This window comes from Eretmochelys imbricata, chromosome 6 (genome assembly GCF_965152235.1).
Source record: "Eretmochelys imbricata isolate rEreImb1 chromosome 6, rEreImb1.hap1, whole genome shotgun sequence".
Classification (NCBI taxonomy): domain Eukaryota; kingdom Metazoa; phylum Chordata; order Testudines; family Cheloniidae; genus Eretmochelys; species Eretmochelys imbricata.
In genome coordinates this window covers 64953496-64971265 of record NC_135577.1, presented here as the reverse complement: position 1 = coordinate 64971265, position 17770 = coordinate 64953496, and the positions used below count along the sequence as shown (strand labels likewise).

The window sequence follows — 17770 nt, the reverse complement described above, 5'->3', positions numbered from 1 at the left end:
AGCAAGATGAGAGGTTGCGGCAGCGTGATGAGAGGAGGCAGGATGCAATGCTGAGGCTACTTGGGGATCAAACTGATATGCTTTGGCATCTGGTAGAGCTGCAGGAAAGGCAGCAAAAGCACAGACCACAGCTGCAACCCCTGTGTAACCGCCCGTCCTTCTCCCCAAGTTCCACAGCCTCCTCACCCAGACACTCAAGAATGCGGTGGGGGGCCCCCTGCTCCGGGCCCCCAACCACTCCACCCCAGAGGATTGCCCAAGCAACAGAAGGCTGGCATTCAATAAGTTTTGAAGTGCAATGTGGCCCTGGCCTTGTCCTTCCCTCCTCTCCTCATCCACCACCCCACCCGGTGCTTCGCTCCTCCCCCACCCCTCCCAGGCTACCTTGGCAGTTATCCCCCTATTTGTGTGATGAATTAATAAAGAATGCATGAATGTGAAGCAACAATGACTTTATTGCCTCTGCAAGTGGTGATGGAACTGGGGAGGGCGGTTAGCTTACAGGGAAGTAGAGTGAACCAAGGGGGCGAGTTTTCATCAAGGAGAAACAAACAGAACTGTCACACGTAGCCTGGTCAGTCATGAAACGGTTTTTCAAAGCTACTCTGATGTGCAGCGTGCCCTCCTGTGCTCTTCTAATCACCCTGATGTCTGGCTGCACATAATCAGAGGCCAGGCAATTTGCCTCAACCTCCCACCCCGCCATAAACGTCTCCCCCTTACTCTCTCAGATATTGTGGAGCACACAGCAAGCAATAACAACAGTGGGAATATTGGTTTCGCTGAGGTCTAACCGAGTCAGTAAACTGTGCCAGTACGCTTTTAAATGTCCAATGCACATTCTACCACCATTCTGCACTTGCTCAGCCTATAGTTGAACAGCTCCTGACTACTGTCCAGGCTGCCTGTGTATGGCTTCATGAGCCTGGGCATTAAGGGGCAGGCTGGGTCCTCAAGGATAACTATAGGCATTTCAACATCCCCAACAATTATTTTCTGGTCTGGAAAGTAAGTCCCTTCCTGCAGCTGTTCAAACAGACCAGAGTTCCTGAATATGCAAGCGTCATGTACCTTTCCTGGCCATCCCACGTTGATGTCGGTGATCCACCAGTGCCTGCAGCACCACTGAAAAGTACCCCTTGCGGTTTACGTATTGGCTGCCAAGGTGCTCCAGTCCCAAGATAGGGATATGTGTTCCGTCTATCGCCCCCGCAACAGTTAGGGAATCCTATTGCAACAAAGCCATCCACTATAACCTGCACATTTCCCAGAGTCACTACCCTTGATAGCAGCAGCTCAGTGATTGCGCTGCCTACTTGCATCACAGCAGCCCCCACAGTAGATTTGCCCACTCCAAATTGATTCCCGACTGACCGGTAGCTGTCTGGCGTTGCAAGCTTCCACAGGGCTATTGCCACTCGCTTGTGCACTATGAGCACTGCTCTAATCTTGGTATTCTTGCGCTTCAGGGCAGGGGAAAGCAAGTCACAAAGTTCCATGAAAATGCCCTTACACATGCGAAAGTTTCACAGCCACTGGGAATCATCCCAGACCTGCAACTCTATGCGGTCCCACCAGTCTGTGCTTGTTTCCCAGGCCCAGAATCAGCATTCCATGGCATGAGCCTGCTCCATTGCCACCAGGATGTCCAAATTGCTGTGGCCCGTACTTTGAGAGAAGTCTGTGTCCATGTCCTCATCACTCTCGTCACCATGCTGCCATCACCTCTTTGCCTGCTTTTGCAGATTCTGGTTCTGCACATACTGCAGGATAATGCGCAAGGTGTTTACACTGCTCATAACTGCCGTGGTGATCTGTGCGGGTTCCATGCTTGCCGTGGTATGGCGTCTGCAGGAGAGCAGAGTTGCAATGGAAGCAATGGTTGACAATGGATGACATGAGAATAGATATTTATAGAGAACGACGAGAGGACCTGCTAGGTGGAGTTACAGCAGAAGTGGTGGAGGACGACAGTTAGCACTGCGTACGTTTCCCGAGGAAGAACACACGTACCCGGGAGCCCATGACAGACAACATGGAGAAATTCACTATTGAGACAACAGCAGCAGAGCAGAGTTGCAGCGGAAGCAGTGAATGACGATGATTAGCAGTCCTACTGCACCATCTGCTGAAAGCAGTATGGCATCCGCACAGAAAAAAGGTACGAAACGATTGTCTGCCGTTGCTTTCACAGAGGGAGGGGTGACTGACGACATGTACCCAAAACCACCCGTGAATGTTTTTGTCCCATCAGGCATTGGGAGCTTAACCCAGAATTCTAATGGGCAGCGGAGACTGCAGGAACTGTGGGATAGCTATTCACAGTGCACTGCTCCATAAGTCGATGCTTGCCACGGTAGTGAGGACGCACTCTGCCGACTTAATGCGCTTAGTGTGGACATACACAATCGACTGTATAAAATCAATTTCTAAGAATCGACTTCTATAATATCGGCCTAATTTTGTAGTGTAGACATACCCCTATCCTCTGTTGTCAGAAGCTGGGAGTGGACGATGGGATGGATCATTTGATGATTACCTGTTCTGTTTATTCCCTCTGAAGCACCTGGCATTGGCCACTGTCAGAAGACAGGCTAGAGGACTAGATGGACCATTGGTCCACCCCAATATGGCCGTTCTTATGTGCAAGAAGTTGTCCTAACTACACTTTCCTGAGTACAACTCTGCTTTAAAGACCCCTCTCCAGCAACATACCGTCAGACAAATGGACTTAATTTTAAAAAAATGGCACAAGTGAAAATTACTATAGATGGACCCATGTAAAAAAACCTAAAACCTTGCCAGGGCTTAAACTTTTCACATTAAAAAAATGAATATGAATTCTAGTAAAGGATTAAAACTGGAGTAAGTAGTGAAATTCCTGTTTTGCAAGCATCTAAAATTTCACATTACAGAAGGGATTCAATCCCCAAGGTAGGTTTAAACAGAAGTCATGAAAATCATTAAAAGTGTTTATTTAAAGGAAAGCTTGAATTATGGCACTGTAGTAGTCAAAAATGACAAAGGAGCTCTCAAAAGCACCAGTACACAGTTTATGTCAGCTTGATTTAAAAAAAAAAAAAAAAGAAAAGAAGTGTGATCAGGAGATACATAAATGCAGAATGACCCCAACTGTTTTATGATACTTCTTCAAAAAATTTACCATGGCCCTTATACTGATCTGAAAGTCTGACTAGAAGGATTAAATAAAAATTGCAATGGACTATAAAAAGGTATTCTACTCTCTACACAACTACAAAGATGTCACTGCAAAAGTTTAGTTTTTCTTAAACAATTAGCAAACTGCAGTGAAAAAGCAGTCACCATCATCCGAATTTGATACATAACAAGGCCAAGTGCTAGTTCGTGATGAAACTAACAACTTATTTGTTTAAAATATAATCATCAGCTAGTCAGAGGTCAAAGTGAAAAAAAAAATACCAGAGAACAAGTAATTTCATGAAAATTAATAATGTATAGTGACACCTCACAACACAAACATGTTGCAATCAGAATCATTAGACTAGCCACATTAGGGTCTTACCTACACACACAAATGTACACCGGTTTAGATAAACTAATGGAAACCACTGTGTGGACACACATTTCATTTTAAGAGTGACTTATATAATTTAGCTTAAACATGTTTCTGAGGCCTTGCCTACACTTAAAATTCTGACAGGCATAGATAGCTACGTCGCTCCCTCGGGGGTAATCACATAGTTATGCCAACCCAAACACTAGTGTGGATGCATGGCTAGTTTGACAGCAGACTGCTTCTGTGGACCTACCCTACCACCACCGAGGGTGGTGGATTACCTACAACAGAAAAAACCTTTCCATTGCTGTAGGAAGGGTCTACACTATGGTGCTACAGTAGGAGAGCTATAGCACCAGTAGCGGAGACCTGACCTACACACATCAAGTTTTAAACAAACAATTTAATACTGTACCCAGCAATGATGATTGTGAAGCTTGGTTGAGGTGGTGAAGTTAGAGGGTGGAAGAGGGTGGGATATTTCCCAGGGAATGCCTTACTGCTAAATGATGAACTAGCATTTGGCTGAGCCCTCAAGGGTTAACACGTTGTTAATGTAGCCTCACACTCCACAAGGCAGCACGAATGGAGGGAGGGGAGACAGCATGGCAGACAGAGACAGAGAGAGACACACACCCTGTGTGTAGGAGAGAGAGAGAGAGATGTGCATTGCCCCTTTAAGTATGCCGACCAAACTCTAAGTACATTGCCTTTAAAAAGATCAGGAAGTTGAGACAGCAACTGCAGTCTTGGTCTCTCCCTCTCCCTGTCCCGAGCTCTGTCCTATCCCCACCCTGCTCTATATGGAGAAAGGGTAAGCAGGGAGCAGGAGTAGGGGAGAGGGGGACACCCTGACATTAGGCTCCCCCCCTTCCCTCCTCCCCTGCACAGCAAGCAGGAGGCTCCGAGGAGCAGCTCCAAGGCAGAGGGCAGGAGTGGCACATGGCAGCGGGGGGAGGGCTGAACTGCGGGCAATTGGAAGCCTTCTGGGCGGCTGCTGCACAGGGAACCTAGGGAAGCGGATGGGGGGCTGCCGATCTAACCTTGTTCCAAGCCCCCACCAGCTAGCTGCAACGGGCTGCTGTTCCTGAAAGCAGTGGACAAAGTAGGTGGCTGCCAAACAATGTTATAAGGAAGCATTGTGCAACTTTAAACGAGCATGTTCCCTAACTGATCAGCAACGTAACAACCTTAACCAGGACGACTTTTAGCGAGGAGTTACTGTAAAATATGCACAGAACAAGAGAACCATAAAATCCACACTGTTTTCTTGCACAGTCACAAGAGTGTCTTCATGTCAGTCAAGTTAAAAAGAATTTGGGTCTAAATTGACTTGTCCTTATTTGAAAATTAATTAGGTAAACAGATTTTCAGTTAACAATTCACTAAACCATCCCTTAAACAAACTGCTTCACTCAAAATCTGTAGTTATACAGACTTTGGAACCTTCTTTTGAGACTGTCTGCACCCACATCTCACAACATTCTAAGCAAAGGTAATTTCACCCCTAAACTAATCTAGTTTAGAACCCTAGGATTACAGTTTGGAATTAAACCTTGAACAAAGGGAAATAAACTCAATATTTTTGCACACCAGGTTAGTGAATATTCCAGAAAGGCCAAATTCTTGTAACAAGCAAAGGAAGAAAAATGAGGAAAGGATTTACTAGTTAAACCATTACTGCTAATACATAAGATGCTACCTTGCTAATGAGACTATGAGCTGGCCATAATTCCTATTAAGACATTTTCTCTACAAACTTTCAATATCACATTCACTTCTAAACTCCCCCTTTCATTTACTCATTCCATTATTACAATCACAAATAAAAAAAGTGTAATGCCACTGATATACATCATATCTAAAGCAAAAAGGGAACTCAGAGCCAAGCATTAAACATTTAATTATGGGAAGAAATCCGTTGGTGCCTAACGTGTGTTTTATTTAATAAAAGAAGTTTCTCTCTCTTCTCCAGAAGATATTTCTTCATCTTAATGTCTCTATGACAGTCTTCATTCATGTAAACCCCCAAATCAATGTTGTGTACTTAATGTGCCTTATCAAGGATAAGGCTCCTAACACTATATTATACTTATATCATAAACTCTTTGTGGCAGGAACTTTTATTGTTTGTAAAACACTTAAGACAATGGGGCCCCAGTCCTAACTGGGGGTTCTGGGTGCTACCCCAATATAAAAACAAACTATTTGGGGGACTGGGAGAGGTGGGGTCACTGTTGAACAATGGAGAACTGTGAAGATATGAGATTCAGCTCATAAGAGGTGAGAGAACAGTGGGTTATTAAATCACCCCATCTCCCTCAAATACTTCAGTAATGTGGACCATATAAGTATCAAAATAGATTACATAATGCTCAGAAGATTTTTGTGAACTCTAGAAGTAATCAAACCCAATTTTTTTTTGGCACAGGGAGAGCAACCATGATGGTGGTTTTGGAATATTATTGTGGAAAATTAAAGAGGGAAACATTGAGTTTTGTAGAGAATTTCTCTTATTATTTGTACTAGTGTTTTTAGAAGCCTTACCCAGACACTATGCAGACATAGAGTAAAAACCAGTCACTGCCTTCAAGAGTTTATAGTCTAAAACCATTTTGAAAAAGAAACATCAAGCTTCTGCCACCTCCCTCCTACTCATGCAGAGTCTTTGTTCTACTTTGGCAATGAGAGGTTCAGATCTGCAGTTCCAAATTAATTGTAGGATTCATTTTAAAGCAATTTAAAATACATTTTACATTCATCACAGATTCTGTACTGTTGAATGAGATTTAATATTTCACTTAATGTTTCTTTTGAAATCTCCCTAATTTAAACTGTCACTGGTAACAAGCCAGCAGTAGCCCCAAGGGGACGAGCTAGACGAGTTGATAGGTGTCTGTCTCTCTCATTCCCAAGATTCTTGCATGACAAGGGATGGACAGTCTGGTGGAACCTGCTTACCTCTGAAAAATTAACTGCCAAGGGGATAATCCCTGCCACGTAACAGCCAACCAGCATAGCCAGAGACAGCAAACTGATGGACATGAAATCATCCATGTTGTTGCTTTTTGTCCACTCGCTTAAAGTGAAATTCAACTTTTCCAGCTTTTAGTGCATGTAGTTTTTCAACTTGTTCAGGTGTTGCGGCTCCAGCAGAGTCATGAAGGTCAGAGGCGCCTCTTCCCCGGTGGTGCCACAAACTCCCTCCCTCCCCCAAGAGCTTAAGTGTGTGAGAGAGACACCCGGCTTTCCTGGCCCTGATCCCTGGATCTGTCAACAGCAGCTGGGATCCCACGATTCTCTCCCTCTCGCCGCCTCCCCTCTCAAGGGCCCCAGGGGATTAGGCCACCCCTGGGGGAGCGGAAAGGCCCTTTCTCTCCCACAGCCCGGGGGCAGGGGGCACCTTTTCGCCTGGGTGAGAGAAGGGCCCACCCCGCTCACAGACGACACCAGCCCCAGGGGCAACAGAAAGGCCGCTCGCCCCGAGACTCAGCAAGGACGGAGCCCGGCCCTTCCTACCGGCCGCAGGGAGACGCCGGCAAGGCCTTCGCCTTCCCCCGCTGGCCCCTGGTCTCAGCGGATTGGCGGAGGCGGGCGCGGAGCGGTTCTGTGGGGAGCTCAGTCCCTCAGGCTTCCGGCTCCCCTCTGCGCCCGGCGTCCCCCACGGCTGCCATGGAGGCCAAGTGGCAGCTCCGCAGTCAGACACTTCCCCTTCCCGCGAGCAGCTTCCGGGTTAGCCGCCTGAGCCTCCCCTCAGCGGGGGGGGCTGGAACGGAGGGGCTTTCTCACGTGACTCACTTTCTGCCGCCACTTCCCGCCTGATTCCAAGATGGCGGACAAATAATCGCTAAGGGACCATCTTGGAAGGGGCGAGAGGCGCAAAGCCTCTGATAGGACACGATGCCCCTATCAAAGATGACTACTAAAGTCTCAAAGAACGGCGCCATTGTGCCCCTTCCGGCATACGCAACGCCGGTGACGCTTTGCCTTGTGATATTCTCGCGAGAGTTCCTCTCGCCCTGGAGGCGCTCTGGTCTGGTCTCGTGATGTCTATGGTCGGGAACTAAGGGCTGGTTGGCGGTTGGTGGAGTGTTTCCGGTTAGCGCAGGGGATTGCGGGTGACCGTTGGGAACTGTTAGTTCGGGACCGTCACAGTCAGCGGGGCTGTGGAGAACGAGTCGCCATGGTGAGGAGGGGGGATCCCGGGGTGCGGGGAGGAACCGGGTCGGTCGGGCCGCGACGTAGTGGTGGCGGGAATGGGTCTGCTGAGGGCGACGTAGCGCTGCGGCCTGGCGGAGTCCCCAGCCGCGTGTCTCCTCCCGCCCCCCGCTCCAGGGCTGGGGACCGAGCGGGATACAGACCCCGCCTCTTCCCGACCGCACGAGCTCCGCGGGGGGAAGGGCGGGGGCGAGTCTGGCTCGCGCGGGGCAAGATCACGGGGACCCTCACGCGGCACCCGGGGGCGGCAGTTTTTTTCCCATCCGCGGTGGAGGAGGGGCCCTGATTCCCCAGCGGACATCTCCAGCCCTCGGCTGCTCCTTGCGCAGGGAGGGGCGAAGGCCCCTGTTTATCCACGCTGGTAGATTCCTCACCCACAGCCCCAACACGTGTCTGCCCAGGCAGCTGGCCCCTGGGGCAGGGGGTTTAGCCTTAGGGTGACCGAGTTGCACGCGCCGTGACTGGGCTTGTGGCTTTGTCTGGCTCTCTGTGCTGCACACGTGGGCCCAGGCGGGTTTTCTCACGATGCGTTTTCCGTTTGTTTATACTCCAGAAATTCGAGGTTTGTTGTAGGCTGGAAAAGTCTGTGATGACAGGAGAACTAGTGTAAATGAAATCCCCAAAGGGAGTGAAAGGCTTGTATACATCACACGTGGGGAGAGTCAAGTCCAATTTTTAAAAAATCCTTTGCAGGTCACTTTTTAATCAATATAAACTCTTATTCAAAGAGCCGCTACCTTGAATTTGTAGAACATAATGCCATTAAACAGCTTTTTTTTTTATTCAAATGCTTTCTTGTAGCGCTTGGAACCCAGAGCCCTCTTTATATGTTAGGAAAAGAAAGTGAAATTGATCTGTACTGCTTCACTGGTTAAACTGAGTGAAATGCAAAAAGAGATGATAATCCTAGTGTTTTGTTACTTTCATGTGAAAGTGAACTACACTGAAGGAAGCCTACTGATAAGTGCTTTGGTAGCTGACTAACCGCTGCCGGTGAGGAGGAGGATATATTTGAAGCACTTCTGTAAGGGCTAATGCTACTATGACATTCATTTAAGTGAAGTTCTTGAGCCAATTCAAGCAAACTACTACTTCTGGCTGGCAGTAGGAGTAACTTAAAACCCTGCTACATACTATCTGCATTCACTTGATTGTACTTATATCAGTGCTCTGGCCCTGCCCTCTTTCCATCTCCTGCTTCCCCGATGTCCACTGTTCACTATGGGTGCAGCATCTTAGTCATGTGCTGAGAGCTAATCTATAGTTGGTAGAAGCCTTTCTGCGTGCGTACTGAGTAGATGCTGATGTCTGAGCCTTAGTACTTTGGCTTTCTGCACTATGTTAAACATGTTTTGCTTGGTAATGGCCGTAGGTGGTAATTAAAGCCATTTTTAAAAGTCCTGACAGGAACATAGTAGGACTTGCTATAACAGATCAGATGAAAGTTCCATCTTGTCCAGTACCGTGTTTAGAGTGGACAGTATCAGGTGCTTTGGAGAAAGGTGCAAGGAGCTAGAAAGTCCTAGAAATTAAAATGCATTCATCCTTGAATAGCTAACTGCAGACTATAATTGTGGAACTTTGTGTTCACTTGTAACTGATGGTGAATACTCAGTCTCATGTTTCATGTGCTGGCTTTTCACCTTGAGGTGAGATTTTTAATGTTAGTGAAATGAAAGTTTGATTCCACCCTGGTTTTCCATCATTTAGGGTATTAAAACAAAACCAGTAACTGCCAGCATTTACAATGGAATAAGCAAATCAATATAATCTCCAATATAGTAGGTTTTTTTTAATTCTCATTTCTTTTGTTACGCTGGTGTTGTATTTACAATGGAACAGCCTGGGCCTTGCATACTATTTCTTGAATGCAGTCAGTGCATTTGAGTGTGAAATAATACAAGATTGTTATCCAAGAGAGAAGCACATGTGTACATTGACAAGTCTCAACTGTGATTGGAAGAAAAAATTGCTGGCCAAAACAGTGCCACGAGGCAGTCCTCTTTTCAGTTTCTAATTCATGGTATAGTGTGACATTTGTTTTCTGTACTATAGGCCTCATAGGATTTTTTTAGAAAGAAATGCAAAGTGATTTTAAGACTCTTACTCTGATTCTCCTTTAGACAGTAAGATTTATATGTTACAAGTATATAAGATCTGATTACTAGAAATACAGCTGAATTTGTGTCTTATGGGTTGGTCTTCTAAACTTCAGTTTAGTCTTTGTGTATTTAATGAGTATTTTTAAGTCTGAGTCACTGTCTTGTTTTTGTGCAGTCTCACACAATTTTGCTTGTTCAGCCTACTAAGAGGCCAGAAGGGAGAACATATGCTGACTATGAATCGGTGAATGAGTGCATGGAAGGTAAGCATTGCTGCTTCTGGGATGAAGATGCTTTAGACAATCTCTTCTTGTTAAGGCCAGTTTAGTTTGATTATTTTTTCCAAACTTTCACCTGCTGAGAGAATCCATTCTGAACACGTTTCCTTAAATTAAAAAGGTATAAAAATAACTTAGCAAAAAGTGCCCTATAGGTGTAACAGTTTGCTGCAAGGGGCGAAAGAGTTATTTCAAAAAGACTGTTCGTTGCTTCACAAATCTTCTTCCTGTATTTATTCAGAGTTCTATTCTGACTTTACTGACTAAGGCCCTGAAACTGCAATGAGATGTGCACTGTGCAAGTGGTCTGCCTGTGTGCATCTCATTGCAGGATCAGATCCCAATTTTCTAACTACTAATCCCTACAAAGCAAATACTGCTATGAGCGGTAATCTAGATCCCATTGTTTTGCACATAATCAACTGAATAAATACTAATTGCAAACTCTGCTACTAGGAGTATGTGAGCCAGAAAGAAACCAGTTTGACTTTCAGACACACACTGGTTTGCAGGCTAGATGGAAGAAAATGTTTTATTTGTAAATTGGGCTGATTTTATATGGATTCACTGGTGGCATCATTATCTGAGGTGCTAAGCACACTCATCTCTCATTCAAGTCCATAGAATGAGTGTTCAGCACTTCAGGACCAGGCTCTGTGAGACACAGAACCTGACCGTTCAGACTGCATAACCACACATGAAGCAATTTGGGTGTTTAATTTAGCATTACACTTTAGCACAATATAAAGAAGAGTTGACTGGGTTAACATTTAAAAAAATTGGTATATCACGTTAGTTCTTATACTCTCTAACATCAAGAATTATCTTATTGTACCAACAGCATTAAAGTTTTCCTCAGCTAGATAATTTTTGCTCACCAAAAAAAAATTCTAAAAGACTTTTTCTTCCAAGATGGGAAATGTTGATTTGCTGCTTAGAGGAATCTTAAATTAATGTATAAAATATTGAACTCTTGTGGGTTTTTTAGAAAGTGCAATAATCATATTTTCACCCCTGCTATAATCTGATCTCTTTACATTTGGAAAACTGACTTTCTGCCTGTTATGTATGAAAGTCCATTGCTCCATTTGAGAATATTTACTTCCTTGTTTGATGTCTGATCCTGTTGCACAGCAGGCAAGTGTACAGCTCTGTTGCTAGGATTTGTCAACTTTGCTGCTTTAGAACCAGCAATGAGATAATTCTAAATATTTGACCTGTGTACTCAGTAAAAAAAAAAGTATATTGTACATTTTTGTAAAATTATGCCTTGAACTAAGTGTAGAATTAAAATCCAGAAGACACTTCTCACTACTTCATAAGATATGTTCTTGAACTATTTGACAGTACTTCCTTAACTGTGATACCTTAAAAAGGTGTAAATAATAGCGACCCATTTCCCACATCAGTGTGTTCTGGGTGCTGTACAAACAATTAGGAGAACTAGTCAACATTGTAAAATTGAAATAAAATATTAAAGCTGAGTGGTATTGTCTTTTAAAACAATTCTATAGCATCTGCATGTTCCCATTCCAAATGTGCTTCTATAAACTTTATTGTTGCCTATAACTTTAATACCAGAAGGAACTTATGGCAAACTGAAACCACTAGCCTTTTAATGCCATTATTGATGGTACTGAAAGTTCTTATCTCTCTGCAGGAGTTTGTAAAATGTATGAAGAACATCTGAAGAGAATGAATCCCAACAGCCCATCCATTACATATGACATCAGCCAGTTGTTTGATTTTATTGATGACCTGGCAGACCTCAGTTGTCTTGTGTAAGTACTATTCTGCTGTATGGAAGGTAGTACTTCAAAACACCCATCCTATTTTGCAGATGAAGGGATGGCTTCCCTCCCATTTTGGGAAAACAGTGGTTTTAAAAGTAACAAGGAATCACTTAAGCCTGTGTACAAAATCAGTGATATAATACTTGACAATATCATAATATTTTCCATTCTCACCTGTACCTATCAGTTGCTTACCAGAAATGTGTGTCATTTCCGTTTAAAATGCTCTTTATATTCTGTGAAGTGTAACTAGCTGTGTTGGTGAGGCAGCAGTGTTCCATAAAACAGACTGGCATTCCATATCACCCTTAGCAAGAGTTGCACTGGGACATAACATTTGTCTGAGAGTAAGTACACATAGCTTTGAAGTTGACAGTTCCATTTCAGATTTTATCCACAATAATGCTTATAACAGTTCAGGTATTTGTACCCGAACACATTTCAGTAAGATTACAAATTGCATTATAAACTGCCCAGAACTAGTGCTTGATCCCTCATTTAACAAAAACTTCATAAGAAAACTTTGTACTGGAGTTCCAAATGCTACTAAAGCTTGTGTAGCATGGTTTGTTTCTGAAGAGGCCACAGTGTTGGTAAATCTTACTCTACTGAGGACCATATTGGCAATGTGCTAGGGAGCCTACAGGCTGCACCTAACTTTCCTAAAGTGGAGTACGCTGTAGTCAATTTACCTGGATCAAGACAGAGCATTGCACGTTAGAAATGCGGGGTGGGATATTAAAAAAAAAAAAAAATTACTTAAGGGACTTAAGAACACAAGTCCCATTGATTCTCAGTAACAGTTGTGGTCTTAAGTCACCTAGAGAATCTCACCTGCAGTCTCCAGGGTTCTTCTCTGTATATAAAAGATGAGGGCAGCTCAAGATGGCATTGTAAGTTCTGCATGCTTTCCTACACCTGTGGGTGGCTAGACTCATTTCCCCTACTGTTCTGCTCTGGAAAATACAATTTAAATCTCAGCACTTCTGGCAATTAACAGCTGGTTTTCATACCATAAATATTCAGCTACTTTTTGACTTGCATCCTTAAATTTTGTAGAATAAGACAAGAAGTCTAACATTCAGTTAAACTACTTTTTTCTGTTAATTCAACTGACATGGGCGCAACTGCTCTTCATAATCAGAGTAGAAGTTAACTGTAAAAGGATTGTCAAAGCATTGGATAACTACTGTAGGAAGTTACGGAGTGTAGTATGTGTGCAGGTCTGTAAGTCTTCTATAAAACTTGATCCAGCCACAGTGAAGCTATTTTTAATAGGTGCCTACCTCTCTCATACAATTACTTGTTTTTATGACGTATTATTTTGAGAAGTCAGAAAAGAGCTTGCAGGCTTTGGATTCCTTACCCTTTCAGATTCATCAGCCAAAGTCATTGACGAGAAGGATGAAAAGATCACTTAATACTAGTTTTGGAAGTTTTATCTTGTCCTTCAGTTCTCCTCCTGCTGTGCCTGATCCCCAGCTACAGCAGTATTGGGGTGGTGCAGGGTTGACCAATCATGCTATATTTTGTTTTCCCCTCTGACAGATTAATGATATGATCCTTGTTTTTAAAAAGGAGCCTCTGTTTTCTAATACAATGTTATGTTTTTTAAATCAGGAGCCTAGTCAAACCTAGTAAAGCCAAAGTGTGTTTGAGCCAAATTCTGTTTTAGCTTATAGTTTCCCACCAGATGGCATACTTAGCATGTAATGTACTGTGCACAGTTTGACTACACAAATCCCTATGCTGCTTGATACCGGATCTTTCAATGCAGCTTTAGTTACTGATTCTTAAAGATGCATTTAGTGCTCTGAGAATTAGTAAAAACCTAGTAGCTTATCCTGAATGTATCTATTACAATTGCATAGAGATACTGAAACACTTGTCACAGTCTTGCTGGGTTTTTAAAGGTCGTTGGTGAGATTTTTTTTTTTTTTTCTGTTTGTTCTGTAAAACCTCTAAAGTATCTTGGACTGAATCAAATGGCATTACAGATCTTAATTTTTGGCTCATCCACGGCTTAATGCCAATGTTCCCTTTCTTGTCCTTGTCACGTGGGTAGAAAGGATTGTGTTCAGAGATGTTCTGTTAATCCTGTTACACCACACTTTCTTGGAGTATCCAGGTCAGGCACTGTATATTTTAAAAGGCACATCCCAGATTTAAGTATTAAAACTGGGCATGAAGGGACAAATCTTAGTACTGCATCTACACAGATACCTCCCTTCATGCATCAGCTTGCTGAGTTGCTTTTGCTATAAGTAGCTAGGACTGGCAGCAGTGGAGGCAGTGTTTTAATATAATGTTTCCTGGGTCTGTCGAGCTTGGTGATGAACTTTGTGTTACTTTATACAGTAAATGAGCTCAAATAAATTTGTAATCCCTGACTTGTAAAGAGAGAATGAATGTGTGAGAGCTTAGATCGCAGCCTTCTTTTTTGGGGAGCCTGCTTGTTCTGGGATCTAGACTCTCATTGCCAGATGATATGTGAATGGGTTGCTGGCTGGAGCTGCTTCCTTATTCTCTTGGCTTTGATCTTTTGTTAGGGAGAATGAAGAAAACACTTAAGAGCTCTATAAAGCCTCACATGACTTGAAGATCTTTGGTTTAAAAAAAACTTCTTTAAAGATTATAAGCACAAGTAGAAAATCTGTGGTCTTAAATTCCAAATTTCTCACTTATTTAATGTTTGAAAATTAATACCTTGCCTGCTATTTCTTAAATTTAAGGAGGACCAGCATTTTGATTTTTTAAAAATGTTTCATGACTTGTGTACAATTCTCAAATTCTGAGGTGTTAAACACTTTTTAAAGGCTTTCTCTCTTCACTTTCTACTTTCTGTAGATGGAGGAAAATCATTTTCCTGAATTTTAATGTAAAAGAGAGAGAATGTGATCTAGTAGTTACTGGTGCTTGAAACATCTGGGTTCTGTTCCATGCTTTTCAACTGATTTGCTGTGTAACTTGATCAAGGTTACTTCAGCTAAAATTCCCACTCAGTCAAATGGAAGCATGATTAGGCTTCAGCTATCTGTCTGTAAAACATGGATAATTACTTTGCTATCTCACACACTTTGTGAGCTTTACAAACAGTTGTTAAGCCTCTTCTGAAATGTAAAACCAAAGGACAAAGCAATGTTACATTAACCGTTTTTTTCTTTCCCTAGTTACCGTGCTGACACTCAGACATACCAACCCTACAATAAAGACTGGATAAAGGAGAAGATCTACGTCCTCCTCCGCAGGCAGGCTCAGCAAGCAAGCAAATAATGGGGCAGCCTCATTATGGGGCTTGGGGAGGGCTGGACAACAGGTGTGTACAGTAGTAGAAGTTTTGTATTATAGTCATCCTGTTGTCATCTTGTTAAACTAGTCAGGACTGAATGTATTGTTAGAGATGCAAGGATTTTGTTCAGTTTGAAACCCTCTTTTTAGTGTAAATGAAGAAGAAAATGTAACATCTTTGGCAGGGATTTAACTTTCTCTCTGGTTAGCTAATAATCCTACTTTTGGTCAACCCCCTAGGGCTGTTCATATGCTTCACCAGATTCACTGTATGTGCCCTTCTGCAGGATGTCCAACTATTAGTTATGTCATTGAGACAAAAGACTTAGTGGAAAATAAAATGAATGCTCTTTAGTTAAATCTTATGTGTACTGGACTTCTTATCTGACTTGTAAAGCACTTTAGAGTAATTTAAATCCTACTGGTCAGTGTGCTGTATAACAGGGATTGGAAGGAGTACGTGGACTGAACTCTGAAAGATTTTCTGTTGCATAGTGTATAGCTTCATATGAGCAAACTTTTTCCTAAGTGCTGCAAAACAACAAGGTCTGTAAACAAAGTTGATGGGTCTCTTGGACTGAGTGCTTATGGCTTTGATAGAGCGCCCAGGATTTATACTTATTGCTGGTGAAAATCTTTCCACTTGGAGTATAAAAGGAAAAGGTTTGTTAGTATAAAGCTATGTGGTATGCAAGAAAAAAATCTTTGAAACACGTAGGACTGAACAGTCTGGAAGGAGTGTATGCTGGTTAAAGTAACGCACAATTTAAAAGGACAACTAAAATTCTTAAATACTTTACTTAATGGGTCATGTGGTGACAAAGAACATCATGTTTATAGTGGTGTTGCCAGAACCACTCTTACATTTATACTAGAACTGGCAGTTTTTTAATATTGAGGGGCTCTGATTGCCATGAGTGGGGCTCACCTTTATCTGTTGAAAGGTTTAATGTATTTATAAACAAAGTAAACTATCGAGGAAACAAACAGTGCTTGAACATTCTGCTCAGTATACTAATGTAGTTAGAGGGATAAGTGTCCTTTTGAGGCCCCAAAAATGTATTTTAAAAGTTCTGCGACACATTGTGTTTTGGAAGACTGTCTTTCAGGGATGCTGCATAGAATGTAGCTTTCTTTAAGGTGATTGCAGAGGATTTTTTTTAAATAGGGCTTGTCCTTTCTTGCTACTTCATGGGTAAAGGGCCTGAAACCTTTTTTTAAGGTGGCTTTTTTTCCTACAGTTTTCTTTAAACTTAGAATAATCAGGAATGTCAAGTCTGGTCTTCCTTCATCTTGTTGCTCCATTGGGAGCTCTACCACTTCAGCTGAAGGGGTGAAGGTGTTGGGTCTGTAACATTTTAGAGAAAAGGCATTTTTGCTAAATAGTGACTAAAAATCCCTTCCCCTCATTTGTTTAGCTTTCAGTCTTTGCTCTTATGAGGGCAACATTGCACTAGTTTTGAAGTAATTTCTTCCAGCATAGACAGGACTTGAATTTCTAATGTGAAAAAGTTGGAAGGAAAACCTTGTAGGCCTTTATACATAATAAATAAGTGCAAAAAAAAAAAAAGCCCTTTTTCCTTTTGCAGGTCACTTTGAGAAGACACATTGGGGCTTAACTATGGTAGCTAAAGAATGATTGCTCACCAGAGGAACTAAATAAAGTTAATTCACACACAACTTTTTTTCCCTATCGTTTCCAAAGACTATGGCTTCTTCAGCATGAGGAGTCCGATACAGAGATAAAAATAAATAATAAAATAATACCTTCTCTGCTCTTCTCTGCATTCTTGCTCTCTTGAGTCTAGATTCATCCCTGTGCTGGTGCAGAGCCAGACAATGGGAGGTGGTTTGTGCCTCCCAGATCCTGGGTTTGCTGGGGCTGGTTTGGGCTCAGATGCTGGCTACGGCTGCTGTAACAAGTCCATGACCATTTCTACTCTAGAACATCCTCTGAGTCAAGGACTCCTGTGGGAACAGGGGGATGCAGAGCCAGAGACCCCTTGGTGCCAGGAGAATTCCCTGGGGGCCGTTGAGCACTATAGGTAGCAAAGTGGCTGCAGAAGAGGCGTGAATTCTCCCCCAAGTCCCAGCTTTCTCTGACTGATCTAAGATTCTCTTGTGAGTCCCTTGCTCCTGAAACAAACTTTTGGCTGCTGGCTTGGGAAGCCAAATAGCAAGTTTTATACTATTATGATATCGAAATAGTATTCTCCATGTAATCTCAGAGCTGCCTCCTACAATCAGCTGTTCACAAAACAAAGCATTTTAAATCTTTGGCCTATTAACACTAACTGCTTAGCTGTACAGCTGACTGGAGAACACCTTTGGAGTTGAAAAACTACTGCTACATCTTCTGCTATGAATGGCTAAAAGGATTATCGAGAAAGCCTTCTTCCAACTACATAAAACTGATCGCTGCTTCAAGGCTATGATGGGAGAAATAAGGGCTCTAGGTTCTTGGAGATGCAGGAAGCTCAGGTGCTGTGTATTCTGCCACTCCTCTCCAGTGGGTCTCTGAACTCTCCAGCCCAAGCCTCCTTTCATTTATTT

At 43.0% G+C, this 17770-nt stretch overlaps 2 protein-coding genes across 4 annotated transcripts in view; one reads left to right on the top strand and one right to left on the bottom strand.

The window, feature by feature from the left end:
- Window positions 1-7328, bottom strand: part of SLC39A9 (solute carrier family 39 member 9) — a 37887-nt gene extending 30559 nt beyond the window's left edge. Inside the window, exon 1 of one of the 2 annotated variants that reach the window (XM_077818736.1) lies at window positions 6500-7328. In XM_077818736.1, the coding sequence (XP_077674862.1) occupies window positions 6500-6595 (96 nt within the window). In that variant the 5' untranslated portion in view covers window positions 6596-7328. The remainder of the gene's footprint in view (window positions 1-6499) is intronic. The other variant, XM_077818735.1, reaches the window with a different exon arrangement.
- A 224-nt stretch (window positions 7329-7552) lies between these two features.
- Window positions 7553-16994, top strand: ERH (ERH mRNA splicing and mitosis factor). Of its 2 annotated transcripts, XM_077818734.1 has the most exons (5): window positions 7553-7724; window positions 10034-10121; window positions 11797-11917; window positions 15100-15245; window positions 16807-16994. In XM_077818734.1, exons 1-4 carry the CDS (start codon window positions 7722-7724, stop codon window positions 15200-15202), a joined length of 315 nt encoding a protein of 104 aa, XP_077674860.1. In that variant the 5' UTR covers window positions 7553-7721; the 3' UTR covers window positions 15203-15245; window positions 16807-16994. The 2 variants fall into 2 exon arrangements, with proteins under 2 accessions (XP_077674860.1, XP_077674859.1); XM_077818733.1 differs by lacking the exon at window positions 16807-16994 and having other exon boundaries at window positions 15100-15577.
- Window positions 16995-17770: the final 776 nt, after the last annotated feature.